This window comes from Adiantum capillus-veneris, chromosome 8, assembly GCF_014529385.1.
Source record: "Adiantum capillus-veneris isolate H3 chromosome 8, ASM1452938v2, whole genome shotgun sequence".
NCBI lineage: Eukaryota > Viridiplantae > Streptophyta > Polypodiopsida > Polypodiales > Pteridaceae > Adiantum > Adiantum capillus-veneris.
In genome coordinates this window covers 95,371,717-95,397,181 of record NC_140938.1, presented here as the reverse complement: position 1 = coordinate 95,397,181, position 25,465 = coordinate 95,371,717, and the positions used below count along the sequence as shown (strand labels likewise).

At 40.1% G+C, this 25,465-nt stretch overlaps 1 protein-coding gene across 1 annotated transcript in view; it reads right to left on the bottom strand.

Moving 5' to 3' along the window:
* The window catches only part of LOC147452588 (AMP deaminase-like), a 125,429-nt gene extending 118,779 nt beyond the window's left edge, over positions 1 to 6,650 (bottom strand). Inside the window, exons 1-4 of the mRNA XM_086518223.1 lie at positions 6,487 to 6,650; positions 5,615 to 6,079; positions 4,788 to 4,921; positions 4,078 to 4,288 (exon numbers count right to left, since the gene is read on the bottom strand). Coding sequence (XP_086374349.1) covers positions 4,078 to 4,288; positions 4,788 to 4,921; positions 5,615 to 6,008 — 739 coding nt within the window. The 5' untranslated portion in view covers positions 6,009 to 6,079; positions 6,487 to 6,650. The remainder of the gene's footprint in view (positions 1 to 4,077; positions 4,289 to 4,787; positions 4,922 to 5,614; positions 6,080 to 6,486) is intronic.
* Between the last annotated feature and the right edge of the window lie 18,815 nt (positions 6,651 to 25,465).

Here is a 25,465-nt window from a genome sequence, read left to right as displayed (position 1 = left end):
TTGTCCGAGCTGTCTAAAGAAGATGAGGACGAACTGGACAATCCTTCAAAGCGTACATGCTTCTTTTGTTTTCTTGCATCCAAAAAAGAGGATTTTCGGCCTAAATAACCAAGGTAGTCAGTTCCCTTGTTGCGTTTCTTCAGTTGCTTCTTCTTTGCCCCCAAAAGTTGGTTGACTCGTCTCTCAACAATGTTCTCAAGTTCATCTTTAGTAAACATCCGTGGGACAGAAGGTTTCTTGAGGGCTGACTTTATTGGAGAATGGGTGGCTTTCTGCCAAAGGGAATGCACCTCATCCATCGGGTGCCGATGATGGAGCAAAAGACACCGTGCGCATACTCACACACCCCGACACCTTAAAACAACGCAAGGAATTTACTTTGATTCCACACCACACACCACCACTCAAGAGCTCAATGAAAATCCTCCCCACAATCCCTATTCAAACTCCAAACACCTTGACCTACAAGCCCTTGCCTGCCCGCAGACACTACAAGGTGAGTCAAGTTGATCAACGCTTGAAATCGCACTTGATGGTGACCAAAATATACAAGAAAAACCATCAAAAACTCAAAAATTCCAGCCACAAAAGGCCTCTCTCAAACCATTGCAAAAGCTTCACCAAACTCCACTCTGTTGGACTCTTTGGAGTAGCCTCAACCCTAATAGCACCGATACAAGGTCACATAGTCTTGCAGAAAGACGCACCTCCTTCCCTCAATTCCTCGCACACACACATCCATGGAAACCTCAAAACTTCCATAGACTCTCCCAAGTGCAAAATTGAAGAGAAAAATCTCTCATTCGCTCCTCCACACTCGAAAACAGAACGCGAATGCAACGGGACTGCACCAGACCACCTGTAGGAACCCTACTTCCTCCCACACACAGAGGTGAAAGTGTTGATATTGCACTTCAAAAGTACTCCCTCAGCCTGGACACTCACGGCACCATAAGTGAAGTGGCAATTTAAAGCCTTTTCACATCATTTTTTGACATTCTTAGCCCCATTTTTGACCAATTTTGACCCCGCACGAGCTCGCAAAAAATACCAAACGGACTCCAAAATCCACCAAATTCTGTAGACTTGGTCCTTGATACCCAAATATCATTGCCACGTGCTCACATACCATTTTTGACCACTTCTAGCGCGGTTCGCGCATCGCTACATATCAGGCATCAAAATAGACAGTTATTGCATGTGTCAAACTTCCCGGGCGGGATGAGAGTACCCACACTTTTCGCTTGCATTGTTTACATTCTAAAAAGCTCAAACACATTCCTTGTAGTAAACTTTGAAACCTTTTCAAGGTTTCGAGATGCTCCTAAGGCTTTAGCCTTTATTCAACACTTTGACATAGCATTTTCTGGAGGTTGCTTTACAAAGCACTCCAAGATTAGACGGGCAACATCATTTTGAAAGGCAATGAACGGACATGATGATCCACTCTTCTATTAAGAAAAAAAGCATCGACAAAGTGGCTGAAGTTCAAGAGACTCTTTATTTCTTCGTGGCTCACTCAAGAATACGAACGAGACGTGATTATTGACTAGAATCATCTTCGAATGGTCAAGGCAAAAACTTTGGATACTTACTGCGAGAGATTTTGGGATGTTTTTCTACCTGCTTCATCCTTTAAGAAGATCACTTTCAAGCAGCAAATCGAGGCGATTCTGTTGTGGACTGCCCAAAGAGATACGAGACTACTGCTTTTGTTACAAAAATCTGAGACCATACAGCAGTTGATGGGATATGCTAAGCAAGGTTTTGCTATGCATTCGGGTAACTTGACTTATCCATCGGATGAACCTTCAACAAGTCATAACAGAAGCAGACGACAAAAAGATACACGACCACGACTGACAGAAGAACAAAAAGACAAATATCTCAAAACAGGAAAGTGTTTTGAATATGGGAAACAAGGACATATATTTGCACGGTGTCCCAAAAAGACACAAGAATGAGAATGACTGACATATTGAAAATAGAACCAGGCAAAGAGATACTCATTTCAGAACAAATCCTAGATAAAAAATTACGAATGAACTAGCAATATTTTGCTTTGTGAATTTATGAATGAATAATTTTGAAGTAGAACTTTTCGAAGATAACTTTGATTTACATATGAAACTAATGTTTTATGGAAGATCCTCCTATTTGTGAACAGATTAACAGGTAAAAATCGAGAATGAGATGATGACGAATTCGGAGCAATGACAGCTCCAGAATGAACATGATAACAATAAGAATCATGAATTCTGAATCATGATGATGACTGATTGATGAATGAACGAAACCGTGGTGAGCGCATCAAGAGTTCCCAAGGGATGAGATAGCCACACGGCGAAAAGATGACTAGAATTGAATGATTGAAACACTCTGTTCACTATGAACTCAATGTCTGATTGGAATTCCCGGAAATGATTACTCACACGTGTGATTGTGTTTGAGTACAGATGGAATGATTGATGAAATGACTGCAGCATTTTGGCCTTGAGAAATCTATGGACATGATCGCAATAAGGATTAGTTAATCCGACATCAGTGAGGTCCGGTGTGGATCTAGATATGATTGCTAAATACGTCGCCAAGAATCATGGTCCTAGATCAGAATGGATTTTATGTGATATGATTTGAATGTCATGTGAATGTGATGTGACTATCGTCGTTGTACAAGTGCTTGATTTGTGTCATCTAGTGCGTCGTTACCTAGAGTCAGTGTCTACTAAACCAGTTTATGGCTTATGTCTGATTTTGCAGGCGTAATCGAGGGCGATTACAATTCTTTCAAGAGGGGGGTATGTCACAAAATGATGACGTGGCACTATTGCCCGGGTGCTGACGTGGACAGGCAATACGGATTTCCACGACCTGTGCTGATGTGGACAGACAGTACGGATTTTCAGCAAAAAAGCGCTGACATGCTGACATGGCTGCTGTACAGATTTCCGTCAATTGCGCTGGCTGCTTTTTGGGCAGTTTTTAGGCCAGATGCTTTTGGGATTTGATTGATTTGACTGCTTTTGGTGCTCTGCTTTTGGGGCATCCCTTGTAAGAATAAATAGATGCTTGGGGGCTCACTCAGCAAAGCATCTGGACAAAGAGTCTGAGAGCAGAGGTCCCGCGGGTGTTGTACTTTGCTCAAGCATTAATATAAAAATAAATACCGTAAGGGGGGCCAGATTTTGGGGCCAATACCTCTAGGCACGGAACTACACCGGGCCATGTCAACTCCAATTATTAAAGTGTGATAAAGTTGTGAAGTATTTTAAGTGATTCTCTCATGTGTCGTGCCAGATTTCCGACTTGTGGTGCCCAAGTCTATAACACCCCCCCCGACCCCTCCCCTTCCACATTCTATGTCTCATGTTGGCTCTGACCCATACCCTCTCTAAAAGTATGTTGTGCCTTGCTGCACGACATTGCCACATCAGCAACTGCTGAGGCCTTTGCTGCCACTGATGACACATTAGTATAATCTTTCTTAAATTCTTTCTGTCTACCCTAAACATCATCGTCTACACCCACCAGCTTGACAATTTTGCAGCCTCTAAGGAAAATTAAAAAAGAAAGGGTTAGAAAATGGGAATAAACATGACACAAGTATGAACAAATTTCAAGACTTGAAATACTGAGGCCTGTTGTAGGAAGAATGCTAAATACTGGGTCAAAAATTTTCTTGCTTATTCACTTGCATCATTACCAAAACCAATCTATACAACAAGGGAGTTTGTTACATGCAGGTTCGGATGCCTTCGGCAATCAGATTATACTATTCTTTATCTCCAATAAGAAAGTCCTTCGATGATGTTTTGGAAAGGGACATCATGACATTGCTAAGGCACTTGACAACAGTCAGGACTTAAAAAGTCCAATAATTTGAAAAATGTGGACAAGGGACAGCACGGACACTTGAGGACACTGAGACCTTGGAAACTTTGACACCTTCTATAAGAAGGAAAAATAACACATGATTAGGGTGTGTAACCCTCTAGGTCCAAGATGGGGTCCTTATGCCCAAATAAAGCAAGACAGATCTCTTTCTGCAAATGCTTGAAACCAAAACTTGAGACATACCTATCGGTTCAACTTGAAGTCGTACATAGCACTCTTGCTCTGGCTCTTTTCTAAGGATATCAGCTGCCACAGGATCTGGAGCATGGATACCATGAAGCTCTCCGGGTATGCTGTGTGACCTATTTACAGTGTTACCTGTTCGCTCCGCAGACCCATTTCCATTATCTTTGGCCACCACAGCAGAAGATAACATGGATTTTACACTGTCATCCTGTCCAAAACGTTGGCAAATACAAAGTGCATATGTTCAAGACTCGGCATGAAGGAATGCATAAGCAAGTGCAAAATGAAATAGAAGTGAACTAGATATCATCTAGAGTTTTGGGCTTCATCAAAATTTTCCCCTTTGGAGCTCAGCATCAAGTTTTCAAAGTATCCAGAAAATTCACAAAGATGCTTCCCTTTTTCTTACACACTAGTTTAATCGATGATAAGCAAGGGAACTATAAAGTCCCAAAAGCACAAAAGTTCTCTGTCCAAACTGTGGGAATATTGTCCTAACCTCCGTGACCTCTTGCTCCACTTTGATGTTTGGGAAAGCCCATAACTCATCCAAACACAATCTTACAGCTATACACATGCACGACCAGAAAGCTTAAAAGGTTTAGAAGACTCACGCTTAAGAGGTAAAGTGAAACATGAGAAGAAAGTCAATCGACTAAACACAACAGTGTAGCTTCCTCATTCACTAGTAAAAGAGTATGAGCTACCTTTGCTAGCAAGGCTGTATTAGACATGAGAGAGTTTCCACTTGCTTCCTCATATTCATAGGTATGCTCATCCTGATCATTTACAATGTCGTCTTCTTCTGAACCTTCTTCCACTTCGAAGCCGCTAGCATCAACTGAGATGTGATGTGTTAGAGTTAAGTGTAAAACTGGAAAACGATATAACCACCAGATTGGACTGAAATGATTGGTTACAATTGTCAACATGAACATTTTAACAGGGTTTGGTATTAAATATCTGACGAGTTTGGTCAGATGTTGTCACACTTCAAAATACAAACAATCAATTCTGTGTTTGTGCTGAACTAAAAGATATTAAAAGCGCCATAGAAAATTACAAAACAAAAACCTACACAATGAAATTCAAATATGTCATAGCCCATTCAATATATAAACATGTACCTAGATGAATCCAAGAAGAGCCCAAATTCACCTATGAAGAAAAGTGCAGCTATGCTTTTCAACATGTAGAGAAGGTCCATGCATAAGCATCTGTTTGAAATGCGTTCAACATATTTCGCATAATCAACCAGGTTTGCACTTACAACCATCATGAGTTAGGTAGCCTCACGATTAAGCAGACCACAAACTTCTTTGTCTTTGTAGTATTTGATATCATAAATACAACATGTTTGTCAAGGGTTTTCCTCATCTAGGAACCCAAATTTCTTTTCTCGACCGTGTCGGTTAATGTGTGTACTGGATAATTATTAAAATAGACACAAAACGTTGTTTTATACTTGAGTGCATAGAAATAGTCAAGCATAAGACAATTATATCCAAGCCATTCTAAAAGTTTATCATGATACCTTCTTGTACTGTCTGAACCCACGGAAGCCCAGGAGGGATTGAGCTTAGCACACCAAAAGGCACTTGTGAGAGTCCCTTATGATCTGTATTGCGCTCTTGGTCCTGGTGTTTGGAAGAGCGATGCAGCTTCTGACCATCTTTCTCAAGTCCCAGGACACCCTCATGCACAAGCACAGAGGTCCTATCCTTGCTGGACGAGCGTCTACCACTTTGACCATGTGAAGCTTTGGATGAATTTATTTGGCTTTGGTTTATTCTTGAGTTCCTTTGCTGTATTAGCTCATCCACCACCTGCTTGTGATACAAGAGTGCTGGCACGGCAACCAGTGTTGCACCCAAGATAGCCGATGCTACAAATGATAGCCAAGACTCCCACTTCACAGTCGTCTCCATGGCCTTTGTCCAATAAGCTCTTATGTGAAGTGGCAATATACAATGTACGGCTCTATGATATTAAATTCTTGCTATGATGAGTCAAGACGAATACATGAAAACTGTGTCAGTGCGATTTGCAAATACCTCTCTCTCTCTCGTAAAAGTTATCTTTCTTCTTTTCGCTGCAAAAGAATGGAGACAGGTGCATGCAATACAAGATGGATGCATGCATCACAACCATGAATCTATCATTCAAATATTTTTTTCCTCTAATTTTCAGCTCTTCGTCAATCTAGCTCCATAGCAGTAGCTACCAAGTCTTTTACGTATGCATAAATATAGAAGTTTTATTCTACAGATATCACTCATAAGTTTGTGGTTTCCGTTCTGCATGCTGGCAAGAACGCTCTCTCTCTCTCTCTCTCTCTCTCTCTCTCTCTCTCCAAAGTGTCACACTCGTGGAAAACAGGCAGATAATTCAAGCAGCAATGGAAACCTTTGAGCTCCTGCTCCGACGTAGGTAGGTCCAGCTCGACCTTCAGCCCCTAGTAAAATGCAACAAAGCGTTGTTGGCGCACTGTTTGTGAGCACTTCTCTCAATGGCCACCTTTTCCTTCGCTTTGGAGGGAAGGAAAATGTGAACAAGTATTACTATAGTAAAGTTACATGTTTGTCACAAAGGTTCAAGCGTTATGTTTTTTGCCCCTACGTTACAGTCAGGGTTCATGGCTTCATTTTTGAAGGTTGCAGAGCTCTTGAAGGCAAAAATTTCGAGGATTTGCATATGAAGGGCTATTCCTAAAATTCGTCATTCTTGTGGAAGGGCAGATCAAAGACAATGTTGCCCTTAACGGGTACTTTTTTTGAGAAAAAAAATGATTACAAATGCATGTATTGTATGTAGCACTAATTATAATACAATGATTTTTTTCTCAAGGCTGAAAGTTGGAGGCCAAATTTTCGAGGTTGTACTTTTATCTATGTGACTTGATACATTTTTGTGTTGAAATTGGCTTTAAAAATTAAGCGTAGATTTGGCGGTTTCGTATTTAGAAGGGCACCAGAAAATGTATGTATCATTTGAAGGGCAATTTTTTAAAAGTGCCCTTCATGCAGAAAGGTAGGTTCTAAGCTAAAACTTCCATAGAAAGTAGAGGGCCAAGTTGGCCTTACTAAAGCACTAGTGGTAGGTCGGTCTAGTCCCCACGAAGGTGATGGATTGTGGACATATACAGAAATGCACCTCTCCTTTCGTCCTCCCTCTTTTCAAAAACACACATCCACATAGCGTACTCTACAAAAAAGTCAACATATAGTGTGAGGTTAAAATTAGAGAGAGAGAGAGAGAGAGAGAGAGAGAGAGAGAGAGACCAAAGCCTTTACACAACATATCCCCCTCTCTTCTTCCTTCAAGATAGCGTTTAAACCACTTTCTATTGGGATTGTTCCTCCAACATTAAACCTTTTATTATTATCCTTCTCTCTTTCAACCTTTGATTCTGGTGCTGAAAATGTGAGGAAAGAAATATCAAATGAAATCAAAAGCTTAATACTCAAGTATGCTATGATGTTTAGATGCTAGAACTTGCCATAGTATGCATGCACAAAGGGGCTATACCCTAGTGCTCACAGATGTCTCGTCTTGCAAAGGGCAATTTTTAGATGCTAGAATTTGCAAAGGGCATAGTGTGCATACACAAAGGGGCTCTTCCCTAGTGCGCCAATGTCTTGTCTTGCATCGAAGGGAGTGTGAGCTAAAACTTCAGTTGGATCATTACTATGGTGTAGATTTTATGTGAGGAGATAGGCTCATGTTTTAATATGTGAGTATGATCTTCTCTCTTATGGGAAAACTCTTATGATTTGTAGCGCAATGTGGGAAGTGTAATCCATAAAGAGCGAGTCTACAAAGTCATCTCATGTCAAGGTACATTAGTGAGAGACAAAGACAAATTTTGTGTGTGTGTGTGTGTGTGTGTGTGTGTGAGAGAGAGAGAGAGAGAGAGAGAGACTACAAATAAGCACGTCTATGAGAATATATTTTCAAAGAAATAGGATTTTTTGTTCTACAATATGAAAATTTCGAAGGTTATGTTACTTATGGCAAAAAAGGCTCTAGAATATACATACATAGTACTCTTGGTCATGCTATTTCAATGGAATCAAGATATTGAGCTGGAGATCGACATGTTTCTTCTAAATCTATTATTTGAACCTAGCTCAAGTAAATCTTGCAATAGTGAATCAACCCAAGCTCTTGCTTCGAGAGCATGAGCTTAAGATTGGCAAAGAAATATGGATCATGCAACTTGATCTAAATTGTGTATCCAACTCTTTATCAACGTGTGATCCCCATACAGCCCATCGCCATCTCCACTCAGCAGGTGGCAAATATTCTTCAAAGATAACAATAATAAGAGTCTTAGTGCTTGGACAAATTCTCACAATTTTGTGATTCATTTTTCTGATGCAAAAGAAAGAAAGACAACACCAATGTTCAAAGCTTAAAATTATGGAGAGAGAGAGAGAGAGAGAGAGAGAGAGAGAGAGATGACCGCCGCGGCCACTTTGCATAAAACGTGCATTTAAATACTAAAAAAAAAAAAGAATTCTTACAATCACAACACCTACACTACAACTATTCATAGTGATACAAAATCAAAATTTAAACAATTAGATTAGAAAATCAAGAGAAAAAACATATAAAATTGCAATGCCACAAAGTATAAGTAGCTTCATTAGCTCAATCTTTGGATATCATTATATTGCATTGTAGAGTTGGGCGGTTGAGGATCGCTCCAATATATTTCATCAATAGACTTTACAATTAGTTGCAAAACTTTAAACTCTTCGTTTCAAATATAAAAATTTTAATTGTGGTACACCTTCCGCAATTGAATATCACAACCACCCACATTAACATAATAAATATCAATCGTATATGGTTTTTTTTTAGATCTCATCATTTTGGTTTCACTCAATATTTATGACATTGTATATAGTAAAATACTTTATCCATAATTTGTGTACCGTCCATCTACATACTAATACATTTAATGATGCCATCAATATTATGCACCAGATCTTTGGCAAATAGACTCATCTTTAATTTTCAAATTGATGTGCATATTTGTTTGTGTTGGGGAGAATAGCGACATATGTTAATATACATTAACACTTAACATGACACGAGTGTTGGGAGAACAGTGAACTGATCATACACATGTTAATCTACATTAGCAATTAACAAAGGTAAAATAAAATTAAGCAAATTTAATGACATTCTTCACAGCCAAAATAGCTCTCTCTCTCTCTCTCTCTCTCTCTCTCTCTCTCTCTCTCTCTCTCTCTCTCACACACACACACACACACACACACCCACCCACACACACACATACGTGGGTATGTGTGTGTAGTAGATATAAACCCACTTCAAGAAATTGACACGATAATAAATAATTGCTTCATAATTAAATTAAAAAACATATGGTTATTGCAATTGAAAGACAATAAGTCCAATTGATCATTTAGAGAAATTTATCTTGCGACACGCTTTACTCGGGCCCCTTAAGATCCAAGGTCCAACGTGTCAAACACTCCGACCAAAAAATCATCGAGGAGTGTCACTTAGATAATAGATTTTAAAGAACTATTCAATGATACCATAGGGACCGAATGACAATTGGCAAGTTATGAGTTGTTGCATACCAAACTCTTGTTCAATAACTTGCACCTTATCTATGTATAGCTCTATATGGTAATAGCATATGATACTTCTAAAATAGTGCACCTCATACAATGCCATAATAAAATTCCCGCAATGATATTGAAGTCTGCAAATAAAGATGGTAATCCATTTAATTGGTCTAAAGCTAAAAATCTAGTTAATGCCATATCAATTCAAATTTAAGATTTATGATCTACATATCTCAAAGTCCTCGATAATGCACACTATGTCCTCAGTACATGTAGGGCCCCTCCACATAGGAGGATCTATAAAGAAACTTCAAACATAAAAATGTGAAGAATAAAGATTGACTTATCATCTATCTAAAAGTTGATATCAAATCCAAGTTATTTTCTACCTTGAATGTAAAATGGTGCTTCATTGAGGGTGCAGGAAAGCATAGGGTGTCATGCCATTATTTCTCTTTGGTTAAAAAGGGGGATATAATTTTTTTTTTAAAGAGAGAGGAAAGGATAAAAGAGATACAAAAGACTTCAAAATCTCATGATTTTACAAATAGAAATGCATAGATAATACAATGTAAAAGAAACAATACAAAAGAGTTATCATGCAAATGTTAGCCTCTTAACACTAGAATGGTAACAGGACACTTTTATGTCCTTGGACACTTTTGTGTCCTGTTAAGTGACCATTTTGCTTGAATTATTTGAAGAGCATGAAAATGAATTTCTAGTGCTATATATCCACAAAGCTGCCTTATGAGCTGAAAAAAACATAGCATTTTTTTTGGAGTATCGATCTCACCATTAACCTTACTCGTGCACAACATTTTTGAACCTAAACTGTGTGAAAAAACGGGTCCTGTTTTTGGCTTTTTTTTCAATTTTTGGCAAATATATCACTCTAAACTTCATGTTTGTGAGGTTTAGATGGCTAGAGGTTAGGCCTTCATAGTTCTCAACATGTTTTGATGCTTGTGGGGAGAGCTAAGTGTTAAAATTGAAAGTTATGACCAATTTACAAGAATTGCATAATCCTGTTTTTTTGCCAAAATTAGCACTTTTATGATTTTTTTGGTGGCTTTCTTGATATCCAAATTCAATTTTGATTGTGTAAGTGTAATGTATAACATAAAGCTAATCTTCCTTGAGTTTTGGGGGACCTAATATGCTATATAGCATAGTATATGATGATGGTTGAGGTTTTTGATTGTTGAAGAATATGATACATTTTAGAGTAGCAAGTATAACTTTCTCAATATTGCTAGTTTCTTAGGCCAATTGTGTGTATTTTGTAGGTAGTAACCATATCTAATCATAGACTACAAACTTGGCTAGATATTGAGTAGCTTCTATGGGTTTCTAGAGGTCATAATGCTAAACCCAGTTTTTTCATGTTTGCTGTATTTAGTGCTTTATCATTGCCCCCAAGGTTCCAATTGTAAGAGATCCATTATCCTTTTGACATGCTCCATGGCTCCTTTTAGATCCAAAGGCCCAAAGGGAACTAAGAAAACATGTATATAGTACCTGTATTGAGCGTGACTATAGAAACTTTGATGATAGGTCCGCAGAATGGCAAAAATGCAACTTTTTTGTACATATTTTTTTTGCCCAAAAAAAAATTACTGAGGTAAAAGCAACCATATGTTTTGGTCACCAACCCATTGAAGTTAACGGGGCATTTTATCTCATGTCCTACAAAAATCCCCACTCTTGTTTATATGCAATCAACCGTAAGAAATTGCTGTTTTGGCAAAATGTACTAGTCCATCAACTTTGGAGGCTTGTAGTGACCAAGGGATGAGAAAAATTACAAGTTTCTCATTTTTTCCATATGTAGTAGTTATTGAACTATAAGCTCATGAAAGGATTTTTCAAAATGAGTGGATCTACTATGGTTTTGGAATTTTTTCCCAAAACCCTGAAAGGACACTTTTATGTCCTGTTAGGTTACCATTCTAGTGTTAAAGATCACATTAGGGATTCCATAAGTTTGGGGAACTTATGCTATAGAGATTTTGCAAGATGTGAGGGGGTGCTTTGACTTGAGAGAATATCCTCTGGCGTAGTTTGGTCACCAGAAATCCCCACCTATGGTGCATTGAGTGACCTTTCATCACTCATAAACCAAATATTGACTCAAAATTGAAGAAGCTCTCAGCCTAAAGAAATGAAAACATGGTAGTATCCAAGAACCGCCATAGGCATCTCTCTTTTTTAGTACAACCTTCCATAAACACCTATGATGACACACTCTCGATGATGGTGAACTCTACAAAAGCATCTATAAATTATGCAGGGCAAAATGAAAACTTAATACTATCAATTTTCCATACTAAAACTTTTATAATATAGCATGAGTCGTAGCAAATAAAGTCACCAAACACATAGCTAGAACTCTTCCCCTCAATTGTGGTGGATCTTCCAAAAAGCACTTCAATGTGTAAGCTAATCTTTTCAAGTAAGCAAAAGGTTAAGTTAATGTTCCACTTAAAAAAAATAAGAATAATGCCTCAAATAAATTGAGTGATATCAACGTAAGATACACTTAACCGATGATCCATTTCTAGCCAATACTTTGAGTTAAAAGACATCAATTAAGTTTAACATACCATATCACGCTATAAGTGAAAGCAAGTGCTTGTGATTTGTGCACCATAGGATTCATGTGATAGTGACCTATGTGCCTTCTCTCTCTCTCTCTCTCTCTCTCTCTCTCTCTCTCTCTCTCTCGCGTGCACACATTGTGAAGTTGCACATTTGTGTGTGTGTGTGGGTGTAATTGTGCATTAAAAAATATGTTGGCATTACAAACCCAAAAGAAACCATTACAAACATAGATATTAAGGTAGTAGAATAAAAATTATCCAAAGATAGTATTCAAAATGCAATTAAAACTGGTTGTCAAACCAAGAATCCTTGGTTCACTTGGTTTAGCAACCCAAAAGTTGGCAGGTTTTCCATCCACGGTGACCAAACCCACAAATCTTGGCCAATAGTATAAAGTGGTATATTGCTATCTATGAGTTTATAACTCCACTCCTTGTTTTATTGGTGAGGTATCCACCCTCAAGAAGCTTGTATGTTGTGTAGTGGAAATGGCCTATGAACTTTGAGAATAGCGGAACTAAATTAGCGTGAGCATTTTTGTGAGATTACTTTGAGAACATAGAGGGTGAACCTAATTGATGGTAGCAACATAAACATAGTATTTAATTAACTTGGCATGAACAATACTTTTACAAGAGAGAGTATTAGAGAACATGACAATAGTTGAGGACCGGATTGTGACTTGGAGCCGGTCCCCCCTCTAGAAGGCGTAGATTCTCCCATCAAGAGAGACTTGGTACAATACAATCTTTGAATCATTCATGAGAGAAAGAAATAGTTCCTCACTTATCATCACTCTTCTTGCTTAGCATAGCATAATAGTATAGTAATGAAGATGAAGAAGATGGAAAGCTTAAGCATTGAAGCATGCCTCTTGGTTGGATTTTCATTCCATACCCAAGAGTGTTGGTGTAGGCTCTCAACTTCTCAACAAGCTTGGAGAAGGAGATGGAGCTCTTGCACTTTGCACTTCACACAATGAGAGAGAGAGAGAGAGAGAGAGAGAGAGAGAGAGAGAGAGTGTGTGTGTGGGAGAGTATATCCCCTCTCATGCTTAGTCCACCTCTCTCTCTCTCTCTCTCTCTCTCTCTCTCTCTCTCTCTCTCTCTCTCTCTCTCTCTCTCTCTCTGTGTGTTGGGATCGAAGAGCACACACACAGAGAGCCAGCACGAAGAAGGAGATAGACGCAGTGTGTGGCGGGGCGGTACTCACACTACAATGTGTAGTTGTGAGTATAGTTATTATGAATGAGTAAATGAATGGCTGTACATGGGCGGCTGAACAACGGGCAGCTGGGCACACGGGCCTTTAACCCAACAATCTCCCACTTAAAGGTAGTGTGCCTTTAAAGTGGCCAAAGTACAGCAAAAGAAGTCAAGCCATACCCATCAGCGATCTGCAGTGTGCAAACCGCTGTGAGGCTAACGACTTCGTGAGTAGATCAGCAGGGTTATCGTCAGTGTGTACCTTGACAAGCTCTATGCGCTTGTCCTCTAGCACCTCTCGTATGAAGTGATACCTCACCTCAATGTGCTTTGTCTTCGCATGGAAGACAGGATTCCGTGCCAATGCTATGGCACTCTGGCTATCACAATGTAGAATCGGAGCATCACCAGCCATACCAAGATCTCCCACTAGTCGTGAGAGCCATACGGCCTCCTTGGCAGCCTCAGTGGCAGCCATATATTCAGCCTCTGTAGTGCTCAAAGCAACGCATGGCTGTAAACGTGATGCCCACGAAACCGGTCCACCTGCAACTGTGAACACATAGCTGCTACTAGACTTCCTCGAGTCCACTGACCCTGCATAGTCTGAATCTGTATATCCGCAAACAGACATATCCTTCTCACCATAACATAGGGACAACTCTGAAGTCCCTCTCAAGTATCTGAGAATACCTCTCATTGCATCCCAATGACGCTTGCCCATGTTAGACATGTACCTGCTAACCACACCAACTGCATGAGCAAGATCTGGACGCGTAGCCACCATGGCATACATCAAGGAACCAACAGCTGACGCATAGGGAATCTGAGACATCTCTGTAGTCTCCAAATCTGTCTGAGGGCAGTCATCATGGCTGAGTTTTACATATGGAGGCAACGGGGTACTAATGGCCTTCCCCCCTTCCATATGAAAACGCTCAAGCACCCTGTCAATGTACTCTTTCTGACTAAGAAAGAGCATCTTGCGAGAACGATCACGAGTGATCCGCATACCCAAAATATGACTGGCATCCCCAAGATCCTTCATGGAAAAGGTCTCATGTAGCCTATGTTTCAAGGCATCCACATCAGAAATACACTTCCCTGCGATTAGCATGTCATCCACATACAAAACCAAAACAATAAGACTACCATCTGCAGCCTTGCGAGTATAGAGGCATGGGTCCTCATAACTGCGTACATAGCCCAATGAACTCATGAATGCATCAAACTTACGATACCATTCACGAGATGATTGCTTCAGCCCATACAAGGTCTTAAGAAGCCGGCATACCATCTTCTTTGAACCATGAATAACAAACCCACTTGGTTGCTCCATGTACAAATCCTCGTGCAAGTCCGGATGTAAGAAAGCTATCTTTACATCCATTTGCTTCAATTCCATGTCTTCTGTAGCTACCAAAGCAAACAACATACGCAAAGTAGACATCTTCACCACTGGGGAGAAGATCTCGTCAAAATCAATGCCCTTCTGTTGCTTGAATCCTTTAGCCACAAGCCTTGCTTTGTACCTAGGCTTTGCATCCATTGAACACAATTTTATCTTGTAAACCCACTTGCATGGTAGTGCCTTCTTACCCTTTGGCAAAGGAGTAAGCTCCCACGTTTTATTTTGGATCAACGAATCCATCTCTGACTGCATAGCCTGCTCCCACTTGAGCTTGTCAACACTAGACATGGCCTCATCATAACATGATGGCTCCCCGCAATCAGTCAACAATACATAATCCATAGAAGACACAAAACGCTGAGGCTGTCTTGCACGCCGCTCTGAACGCCTCAAAGACTGTGCAGGAGGTGCATCTGGCTGTCCCACATCTACATGATCTCCCAACAAGGGCTGATCTGGCTGTCCCACATCTACATGATCTCCCAACAAGGGCTGATCTCCCACTTGAGGGTCAATGGGCTGCCCACGAGCAGCCATGGGACCATCATACCGATGACCATCCTCCTCAAATATCACACGCCGAACCTCAACCGTTCGCGGTGATGCTCTATACATAGAGTCCTCATCAAAAACAACATCATGGCTGCGCACAATCTTCCTGTCAATAGGATCCCACAATCGATAACCCATCTCACCAGAGCTACCATAACCCAAGAAGATACATCTCTTGCTCTTTGGATCCAATTTGCTGCGTTTTGCCTTAGGTACATGTACATAAGCTTCACAGCCCGGCTGCCCGTTGTTCAGCCGCCCATGTACAGCCATTCATTTACTCATTCATAATAACTATACTCACAACTACACATTGTAGTGTGAGTACCGCCCCGCCACACACTGCGTCTATCTCCTTCTTCGTGCTGGCTCTCTGTGTGTGTGCTCTTCGATCCCAACAGTGTGGACATGTGTCCGCTTTTTGCTATTTGAGATAAAGAACTTAATTATTTATCTTTATGCATCTAAATTCTCATTGGACCCCTTTAAAGCCTATCCAATAGGATCAAAGCACATCATGATGGATACATGGGGAGGATCTTAACATGTGTCTTTTATGCTTCTTAAGATATCATGTTTGAATTGAACACTTAAAGCACCTTAGTCATTTAAGCATGAAAATCATTTATGCCTCTTGAGAGATCATGTTTGAATTGAACACTTCAAGAATCTTAGGCATTTAAGCATGAGAAGCACTTCAAGCTTGTGCAAGGTTCCCACAAACACCTTAAGCACCTTAGTTAGCAAGCACGACAAGCACCTTATACTTGGGTAGGATTCCCACCTCAAGGTCAATCGTAGCTTGCCTAAGGTCAAAGGACTTTTTAACACTAACTTTTGGAGGTATTTAATGAAGCTAACCCTAAGGTATTTAAGCTCCATCAAGTAGCATTCTCTTTAACATACCATCTCTCATTTGGACCCCTTTAACCTTGGCCCCATGTTGAGACAGTTCCATAAGCACATGTCTATATTCTAACTCTTGTTCCCGTTTATTCTCCCACATTAAATGATCAGTTTAATAAGAGAAAATTAGTTGGGTTGGTTAGATATTATATTTTATGACATTACCTCTCTCTTGAAATTATAGTCGTCCTTGACTATGAGGTAGAAGAGATAAAGTCTTATTCATTAGTCCACGTTTCTTAGCAGGTAGAGGATCCCTTTTCACCCTATGACATCATTCCAGAATGGATGACTAGTCCCTTTGGTGCTTAGGAGGCGTAGCTCGCAAGCATGTCTACTCTTTAGTCCATATCATACTCCCAAAGTAGAGTGACAAATTCTACTTGGTGTTTGAGTGACGTCATCATCAAAAACATGATTCTAAGCATGCAAACTATTTAAATTTGTGCACAAAAGAGGATTAGTCTTATAAGACAAAAAAAATGTTCATTTAGAAAGCATTTACATTTGCTTACTCTAGTGTAGCATTGTAAGCATTGACAAGGTTCATACTATCCTTAAGCTGTATTCCTTGCATCCATCTAAAAAGGATAATTTTTGAACTTCATAAGATACCATTGGATTATCTTGCCATGTCGTAGTACCTTGTCTTCATGCCGAAGGATAGCTTTGGGTTGTAGTACCTCTTCTTGGTCTTCGGTTTCTGGAGGGTCTTCAATAATTGGTTCTCTTGGTGGCACTCCTTTGTAGGGCTTAAGTAGACTCACATGAAAAACATTGTGTATGAGCCAATGGTTGGGCAACATGAGTTGATAATCCATGTCATTGATTGGCTTCAAGATTTGAAAAGGACCATAGTATCTTTTTGCTAGTTTAGCATAATATTTTTTTGGCCTGTATGATTTTTGCCCGTCATTTGTCTCAATCGAGCCTTGGGAAACTTAACTATAAGACCCAATCATTTTCTTTGAACGTTAAGGCCCTTCTGTGCTTGTTAGTAGATAGCAGCTTTTTGCTTTTGTTGAGAGATGGATATAGCCTCCTTAACCTTTTGAAAAGATTCTTGTAGGTCACGGCTATACTCATCTCAGCAACGAAGATCTTCCCATGTACTTTAAGTAGCAAGGGACTTTTAGGTCTTCCCTATATGATCTCAAAAGGTGCTTTTCCCGTAGTAGTATGGAGAATATTATTGTACGCATACTCTACAAGGGGTAAGTACTTCTCCCATTGCCAAGCATTGATCTACTTCTGTAACATAAGTCTAGTATTGTAAGATTGGCTTTCACTTTGGCCATTTGTTTGTGGGTGATAGGCCGAAGAGAAATTCAATCTTGCACCTAGATTTTCAAAGAGACCTTTCCAAAAATTACTGGTCATTTTAGAATCTCTATCTGACACAATGGATGTTGGTAATCCATGGTGTTTGAAAATTTGAGATATGAAGAGGGTTGCCATTTGGTGTGTCTTAATAGTCTTTTTGATAGGAATAATTTTCTTGCAAACCTGTCAACTATTGTCCATATATCCCGTATTCCCATGGATAGACTTGGGTAATCCAAAGATAAAATCCATGGATATACTCTCCCATGCTGAATTAGGGATTGGCAATGGCTGGAGTAATTCGGGTTTTCTTGCCTCTATCATACTAAGTCTTTTGGCATACCACACATTTTGAAACATACTAATATATGTCCACTTTCATGGTAGGCCAATAGAAGTACGTCTCTACTCCTCGAAGAGTAGGTTGAATGCCTCTATGCCCCACATAGGGAGGAGCATGGGATTCATACATGACTTTCTCACGAAGGGAGTGGGTAACACATAGCCTATTTCCATGGAGAAGATAACCATCCTGCAAGGTGAATGGTCCCTCTTTCTTCCCCAAAGCAAGGGCTGACATTACATCTTTAAAGTCAGGGTCGGTAGCATACTCATCTATCATAGAAGATAGATCATTTTTGTGAGTTGCTATAGACACCGCATTAACTTTTGGTCGTCGTGAAAGTGCATCGGCCACTTGATTGTGCTTACTAGCAATGTGAGCAATATGAAAATAAAATTGTTAAATAAATTTCCCACCTCATTTATTTATCGGAAAGCTTCATTTACTTGAGACTTTGGTGGTCTGTTCGTAAATGAATGGAGTCCCCAATAAATAGTGCTTCCATGTGTCTAAGGCATGTAGAACAACTAAAGGCTCTTTCTCATAAATGCCCAAGACCCGTTCATCCGTATTGAGCTTTTGGCTCTCATATGCTATGACATGCCTTTCTTGAAGCAAGACCGCTCCAAGGCAATCACCACAAGCATCACATTGGACCTCAAATGGCTTTGAGAGATCGGGAAGCATGAGGACTGGTTGAGAGGTAAGCTTCTCTTTGAGCTTGTCAAAAGCATTTTGCTCCTTATCAGTTCATGAATATTTAACGTTCTTCTTTGTTTAAGTCATGTAATGGTCCTTCTATTTCAGAAAATTTTGCTATGAAGCGTCTATAGTATGCACACATACCAATAAAGCTTATTAGCTCATGTAGATTCCTTGGATTAGGACATGCTTTTATTACCGTAAACTTTGATGGATCCATAGGGATATCATCTTGAGAGATAATATGACCTAAGTGTCGAATCTCTTGAAGGAAAAATTCACTTTTCTTTTGGTTGAGAAAAAGCTTGTTCTCCCTCAATGCTTAAAAACACACGGAGATGTTGTTTGTGCTCCTCCAAGGACTTGGAGTACATGATGATATCATTAGAGAACACTCCAGTGAACTTGCGGTAGGGTCTAAATATTTTCTCCATCAAACAATTGAATGTGGCTGGTGCATTGGTCAAGCCAAAAGGCATGATTAGATATTCATAAAGACCAAACTTTGTACAAAACGCGGTCTTTAGGATATCTTCATCCACTATCCTTATTTGATGATAGCCACTTTTAAGGTCAATCCTATTGAAGTAGGTGGAGCCTTGTAGCTTATCAAACAAAACCTCTACCCGAGGCATGGGAAATCTATTTTTTTATAGTGATACGGTTTAGTGCTCGATAGTCCACACACACACGGTATGTACCAATAGACTCATGGGAGAGAAGCTTCCAATTGCACCATTCGGTAAGTACTCGGTTCTTTGCATCGCTTACAACGAATTGCTTCATGATGGAAACTCGTAGAGTTTTCCATGTCTTTAGGACTTTGTCGTTGCCACAAAGGCTAGCCCACCATTGACGAGCCAATTTTTGGAAGTGCATAGCTCCATGGCGTAGCTTGGAGGACTCCGTGAAGCCCTCATCTCCAAAGGCCGCATCAAATTGTTGGATGAAGGCCAATAGTTTGTTGGTGGCACCAAAGGTGCCATCATAGGTAAGAAAAGAGATACTATTTCCTCCCTCTTTGAGCTTCTTGAGGTTTTGTGACTTTCGCCATGCAATGTATGATTTGCGATGTCCTCCCCTCTTGTATTCTGTACGAGAATAGCCATAGCTTTCGTCGGAAGAGGAGGAAGGTGAAGAAGAAGGAGAAGAGGGTGACCTTTTCTTCCTTTGTTTCCTCTCTTCCCTTTTGGAGTGATGAGGAGAAGGACTGCGTTGACCGTTTCCTCTTGGGATGAGTTGGCGATCGTCTAGACCACCGTCTTTGTGGAGCCACATCTTTATAGGAACTTAGGGATTCATTACTTTCTTGTTCTTTGGATTCCTCCTCTTGTATGGGAGAGAGTCTTCTTTTGGGGGTCTCATCAAGAGGCCTCCTAAGCTCTCTCTCCTCTTGGAGTGGAAGGGAAACCCCATAAGCACGAAGTTGTTGAGTAACTTTGGCTTGCAAAGCAGGGTTGTCCATAGCTTGCTACAAGCTAGTAACAACATAATTGACAAACATGGTGGCATCATCATTAGCACCTTCATGTGCAAAATCAAAGTTATCAATGTTCATTCCACTCTCTTGGTTATTGTCAACCATGCTAATTATACTTATGTGTTTACTTATTGTTTTCTTTGGCAATTCAAAACCTTAGTTGCTACTCCTCTTGGCCTTTGAAAATCAGCACTTAAGTATCTACACCCACGGCTCAAATTGGTTAATTATAGAGAGTAGTGGAGTGGGTCTAATATTGCAGAATTGTGGATCCTTTCGGACTTCTTATGGCTCAATAATGGTAAAGCCGTAGGCAAGTCTAAAAAGACCCCATTATTAAGACCAAAGCTCCCGAGAGGTGTGCACCATATCCCACATAGTGGGCTCAACAAAACCAATAATAGATCCCAGTCCTACTTACCCTAATATAATTAACAAAATCCACCATTAATAGGCTACTTAAGGACCTCTCTTCTTAAGCAAGAAAAGAGAAACCAAATGCTCTGATACCAATGTAATAGAAATGGCCTATGAACTTTGAGAATAACGGAATCAAGAGAATTAGAGTGAGCATTTTTGTGAGATTACTTTGAGAACATAGAGGGTGAACTTAATTGATGGTAGCAACATAAACATAGTAGTTGATTAACTTGGCATGAATAATACTTTTGAAAGAGAGAGTATTAGAGAACATGAAAATAGTTGAGATTTACTTGGAGCAGGTCCCCCCTCCAAAAGGCGTTTGTATTATAGATTCTCCCATTAAAAGAGACTTGGTACAATACCATCTTTGTGTTCCTTGTGATCTAGTTGATGCAATGAAGATGGAAAGCTTCATGCATCACGAGCATAACAAAAACTTTGCAAAAATCATTAACTATCCCAAGCCTCAGTCCCAAGGCCTCAAACACCTTTGAAGGTGGAGAGAGCTAGCGGGGAATGACGGTAGGGAAGAGGAAGAAGAATCATTCATAAGAGAAAGAAATAGTTCCTCACTTATCATCACTCTTCTTGCTTAGCATAGCATAATAGCATAGTAATAAAGATGAAGAAGATGGAAAGATTAAGAATTGAAGCATGACTCTTGGTTGGATTTTCATTCCATAGCCAAGAGTGTTGGTGTAGGCTCTCAACTTCTCAACAAGCTTGGAGAAGGAGATGGAGCTCTTGCACTTTGCACTTCACACAATGAGAGAGAGAGAGAGAGTGTGTGTGTGTGTGTAGGAGAGTATATCCCCTCTCATGCTTGGTCCACCTCTCTCTCTCTCTCTCTCTCTCTCTCTTGTATTATTTAATTATATCATTTGAACACGTGTCTTCTTTTTCCTCTTTGAGAGAAAGAACTTAATTATTTATTTTTATGCATCTAAATCCTCATTGGACCCCTTAAAGCCTATCCAACAGGATTCAAGCACATCGTGAGGGCCACATGGGGAGGATCTTGTAATGTGTCTTTTATGCTTAAGATATCATGTTTGAATTGAACTCTTCAAGCACCTTAGTCATTTAAGCATGAAAATTGTTTATGCCTCTTGAGAGATCATGTTTGAATTGAATACTTCAAGAACCTTAGTCATTTAAGCATGAGAAGCACCTTAAGCTTGGCCAAGGTTCCCACAAACACCTTAAGCACCTTAGTTAGCAAGCACGACAAGCACCTCATGCTTGGGTAGGATTTCCACCTCAAGGTCAATCCTAGCTTGCCTAGCTCAAAGGACTTTTTAACACTACCTTTTGTAGGTCTTTAATGAACCTAACCTTAAGTTCTTTAAGCTCCATTAGGTAGCATTGCTTTTCAACATACCATCTCTCATTGGACCCCTTTAACCTTGGCCCCGTGTTGAGACAGATCCATAAGCACATGTCTATATTCTAATCCTTGTTCCCGTTTATTCTCCCACATTAAATGATCAGTTTAATATGAGAGAATCATTTGGGTTGGTTAGATATTAGATTTTATTACATGTTGTGTACTTGATCACATTCACTACAATCAAAAGATCACTCACTTGGTGGCATTGATCGTCATCAAGTTTAGAATTGAGCTCTTTTAGGTACGTAAGTTGGTCATCATCATAATTGATGAGGCGGGCAATTTGGACTTTAGTCATCTGTGGTGTCCTTGCAGTGTGCATGGCCTCTTTGTTCTCTAGGGTGGCTTTTGTAAAATTGAATGCATTATTGATGAGCAAGATGTCGTCACATAAAGATGATGCCATTGCAAGAAAGATGGAGAGAGCGTGCTAGAAAGAGAGAGAGAGAGGGGGGGGGATTGAGAGCAATAAGAGGGAGAGTTAGGGAAAGAGAGGTAGTGTGTAGAGCAAAGCTCATGCGTGCACGTGTGTGTGTATAAGCAAAAAACATCACAAGAACTACATTGATTAAGACTAAAGATAGTGGCTCAGAAACAGTTGATGCTTCCATAAAAAAGGTCACGGAGTACAATAATTTTTGCTATGGAAATATTAAGCTTAACCCTTTCAACTTTATCCACATACCCAACTATGAAATTATTGATCCTGGTACCTGCATCCATCATAAACCAAAAGAACTAGAATTACCCTCTTAATTTATGGACTATAGGTGCCATAAGACCAATACACATGTTATAGACGTCAACATAGCAAAAAATTTGACGATGCTCGAGGACCTGGTTGGCATGGTTGGAGAGCTTGTACTCGTGGTGTAGGAGCAAGGAGAATATCCTCCAATTTTAAGCTCAAAGGATTCCATGCATATGCTCTTAAATAGCATAGTATAGGTGGGTCCATGGGTTAGGAGCTGGCGGTTTTCTTCTGTTATGGGTGAGTGGCGTGATGGGGTTAGAAACAAAGAAGGTGGACACACCATGCAGGGAGTGGGGTACCTTTTATGCTCAATATTGTTCATTTGGTACCATCTATTCCAGATCCACATCAATCCATGATGGTGTGCCATGAATTGATTTAAACCAAGGCTTATAGAGTTTCTCTTGCAAAGTAAACATGTATATGATCCCACATAGATTTTTTCCATCTATTATGCGTATAAAAGTGGCCCTCCTTCCTTCCCACACTAGGAGATCTCAGAGGGGGCACTAGGCCCTCAAAGGGACCTAGTGACCACCATTGAGCATGTGTAATATTGCTGAAATGTCTTGAATCTCAACATTAGCTTCCTTTTGAACTCTACTTTTTTCCCACCCTCAAATATCCCCGTTTTGTCACTCAAGCCTTATCTAGCCTCAAAAACCTTCAATCGTCTCATAAAACCGGCTAACAAGAACCTAGGCTTCGCCATTTTACCTTTGGATTGGTATGAAAGTAATGCCCTCACCCACTTCAATGATACCTCCACTTATGAGCCCTGCCCTTCCATCCCCTTTCCCTTAATTTCCTCCCTCCTCTCCTCCCTCACCATCCAATTTTTGGTGTTACTTGCATTAGATTGGAATTTCATCCTCTCGCCCTTTGTCAACCAACTTAAACCTTGCCCCATTTACTTCATCCAAAACTCCACAAACCCTCCCTTGTCTCATAGCCCATTTTCTCCTACAAAGGCTATATCTTTGAAAAAGCTTTCATTTGGCTTCACTTTGAACTTTTTCCTATCCTCCTCACCTATAAGAAAAATCTTTAAAACTCTCTCACTCTCATCCAAGACCTTAACAACGTCCCCCTTCCACTTAATACCCTCCTCTTCACCTTTGATGTTGAGGCCCTTTATCCTAGTATCCCAATCAAACAAGGCCTCTTAGCCCTCAAAGACTCCATAGCTACCCATTTTGGCCCTCATAAAACTCACTTTATTCTCTCCTTCGCTGCCAGTAAGTAGGATAAACAGTAAAGTTGTTTCATTCCTTTCTGACTCATATGACCAAGCCGGCTATGCCATAACTCAGTATAAGGCAGCTCGACAACATAGATGGAATTTAGTGCCCTTATGGATACACAGTTTCACATCTCCAATGCCACAAATCTCAAGCGAATAGAAATCACAAAGCTTGACCAAACCATGCGTGGGAACATAATTGGAGAACGACTCCCTATGCGGAGTAACATGAAAACTCGCACATGAGTCAATGATCCAATTGTGTACATAACACTCATCTTAGAGCCAAATATGCATCTCGCTCAGATTACCACACTGAAAATCTACGCATCTATCATCTACACATGTCAAGAAGAACCTTAGTTGGTGGACACTCATCTACATTGAGCTTCTCAATCTTCACATTTCTCTTTGGAGGATCATACTTCGCAATGGATGTCCCTTTCTTACGCATCAAAATACAAAAATATTTTCTTAAATGGCCCTTCTTGTGGCAATGGTAGCATTCTGCATTATGCATGTCACATCCACGGCTCTTGCTACGACCATTCTTGCAGTCTTTAGAATGCAACTACAAACTCCTTGCCTGTGATAACCACCACTAACCATGTGCATCTCCATGTCCATTAGAATCAATAGATTGACATATCTTTTTAGTGAGCAAAGTGCCAATAACATCACTGAATGCAAGTTTCCTGCCAGCTGCAGAGTTACTTGAAACTTGCCAGCTACAGAGTTACTTATGGCTGTGTTAAACTTATCCCATGATGTGTAAATTCATCGTGAAAATCTACGCCTCGATCAAAATGGAGTCCTTTTAAAACTCCAATACTAACACCACTTGCGATGTGAATGCAGAAAAATCCACCTTCAATCAGTGCGCATGAGAAAATAGTCTCTTGAGAGACTCTATGAGAGCAAAAGGTACACTCTTACTACAAGACTACACCATGGTAGCCCTCAAGCACACTATGACACTCTCTCGTTGACATGGAAGAGCGTGTCTTTGAGCCAAAACAAAACATAGGGATGTGGATACAAAAAATACCTACAAGTGTGATATTGATGTCGTATGATGATCATTAGCGGAGGTAGATAGTCAATGACAAGGACACGAGGGATGCTGAAGTTGATGGGGGATGCCAATGTCAATGGGATGCAAGGAGAAAACCAAATCAATGTCATAGGCCAAGAAGTGTCAAGAGTTGATCTCGATGCAAAAAATGTTGCTTGCAAGCTATCTTCTGTTGTGATACTTAGATGGAGATTTTGAGGGTAGAAATGGCTTTGAAAGGGGGGTAAAATTTTAGGACATTTAGTGGGAATAGTCTTGGAATGACAAAGAAGTTGAACAACAAGTGGAACCAAAATTCAGGCTCAAACTGCATGCACATGACGTGGACAAGAAATTGCAGCTTTGATGTGGGGGCTGCCGACCCATTC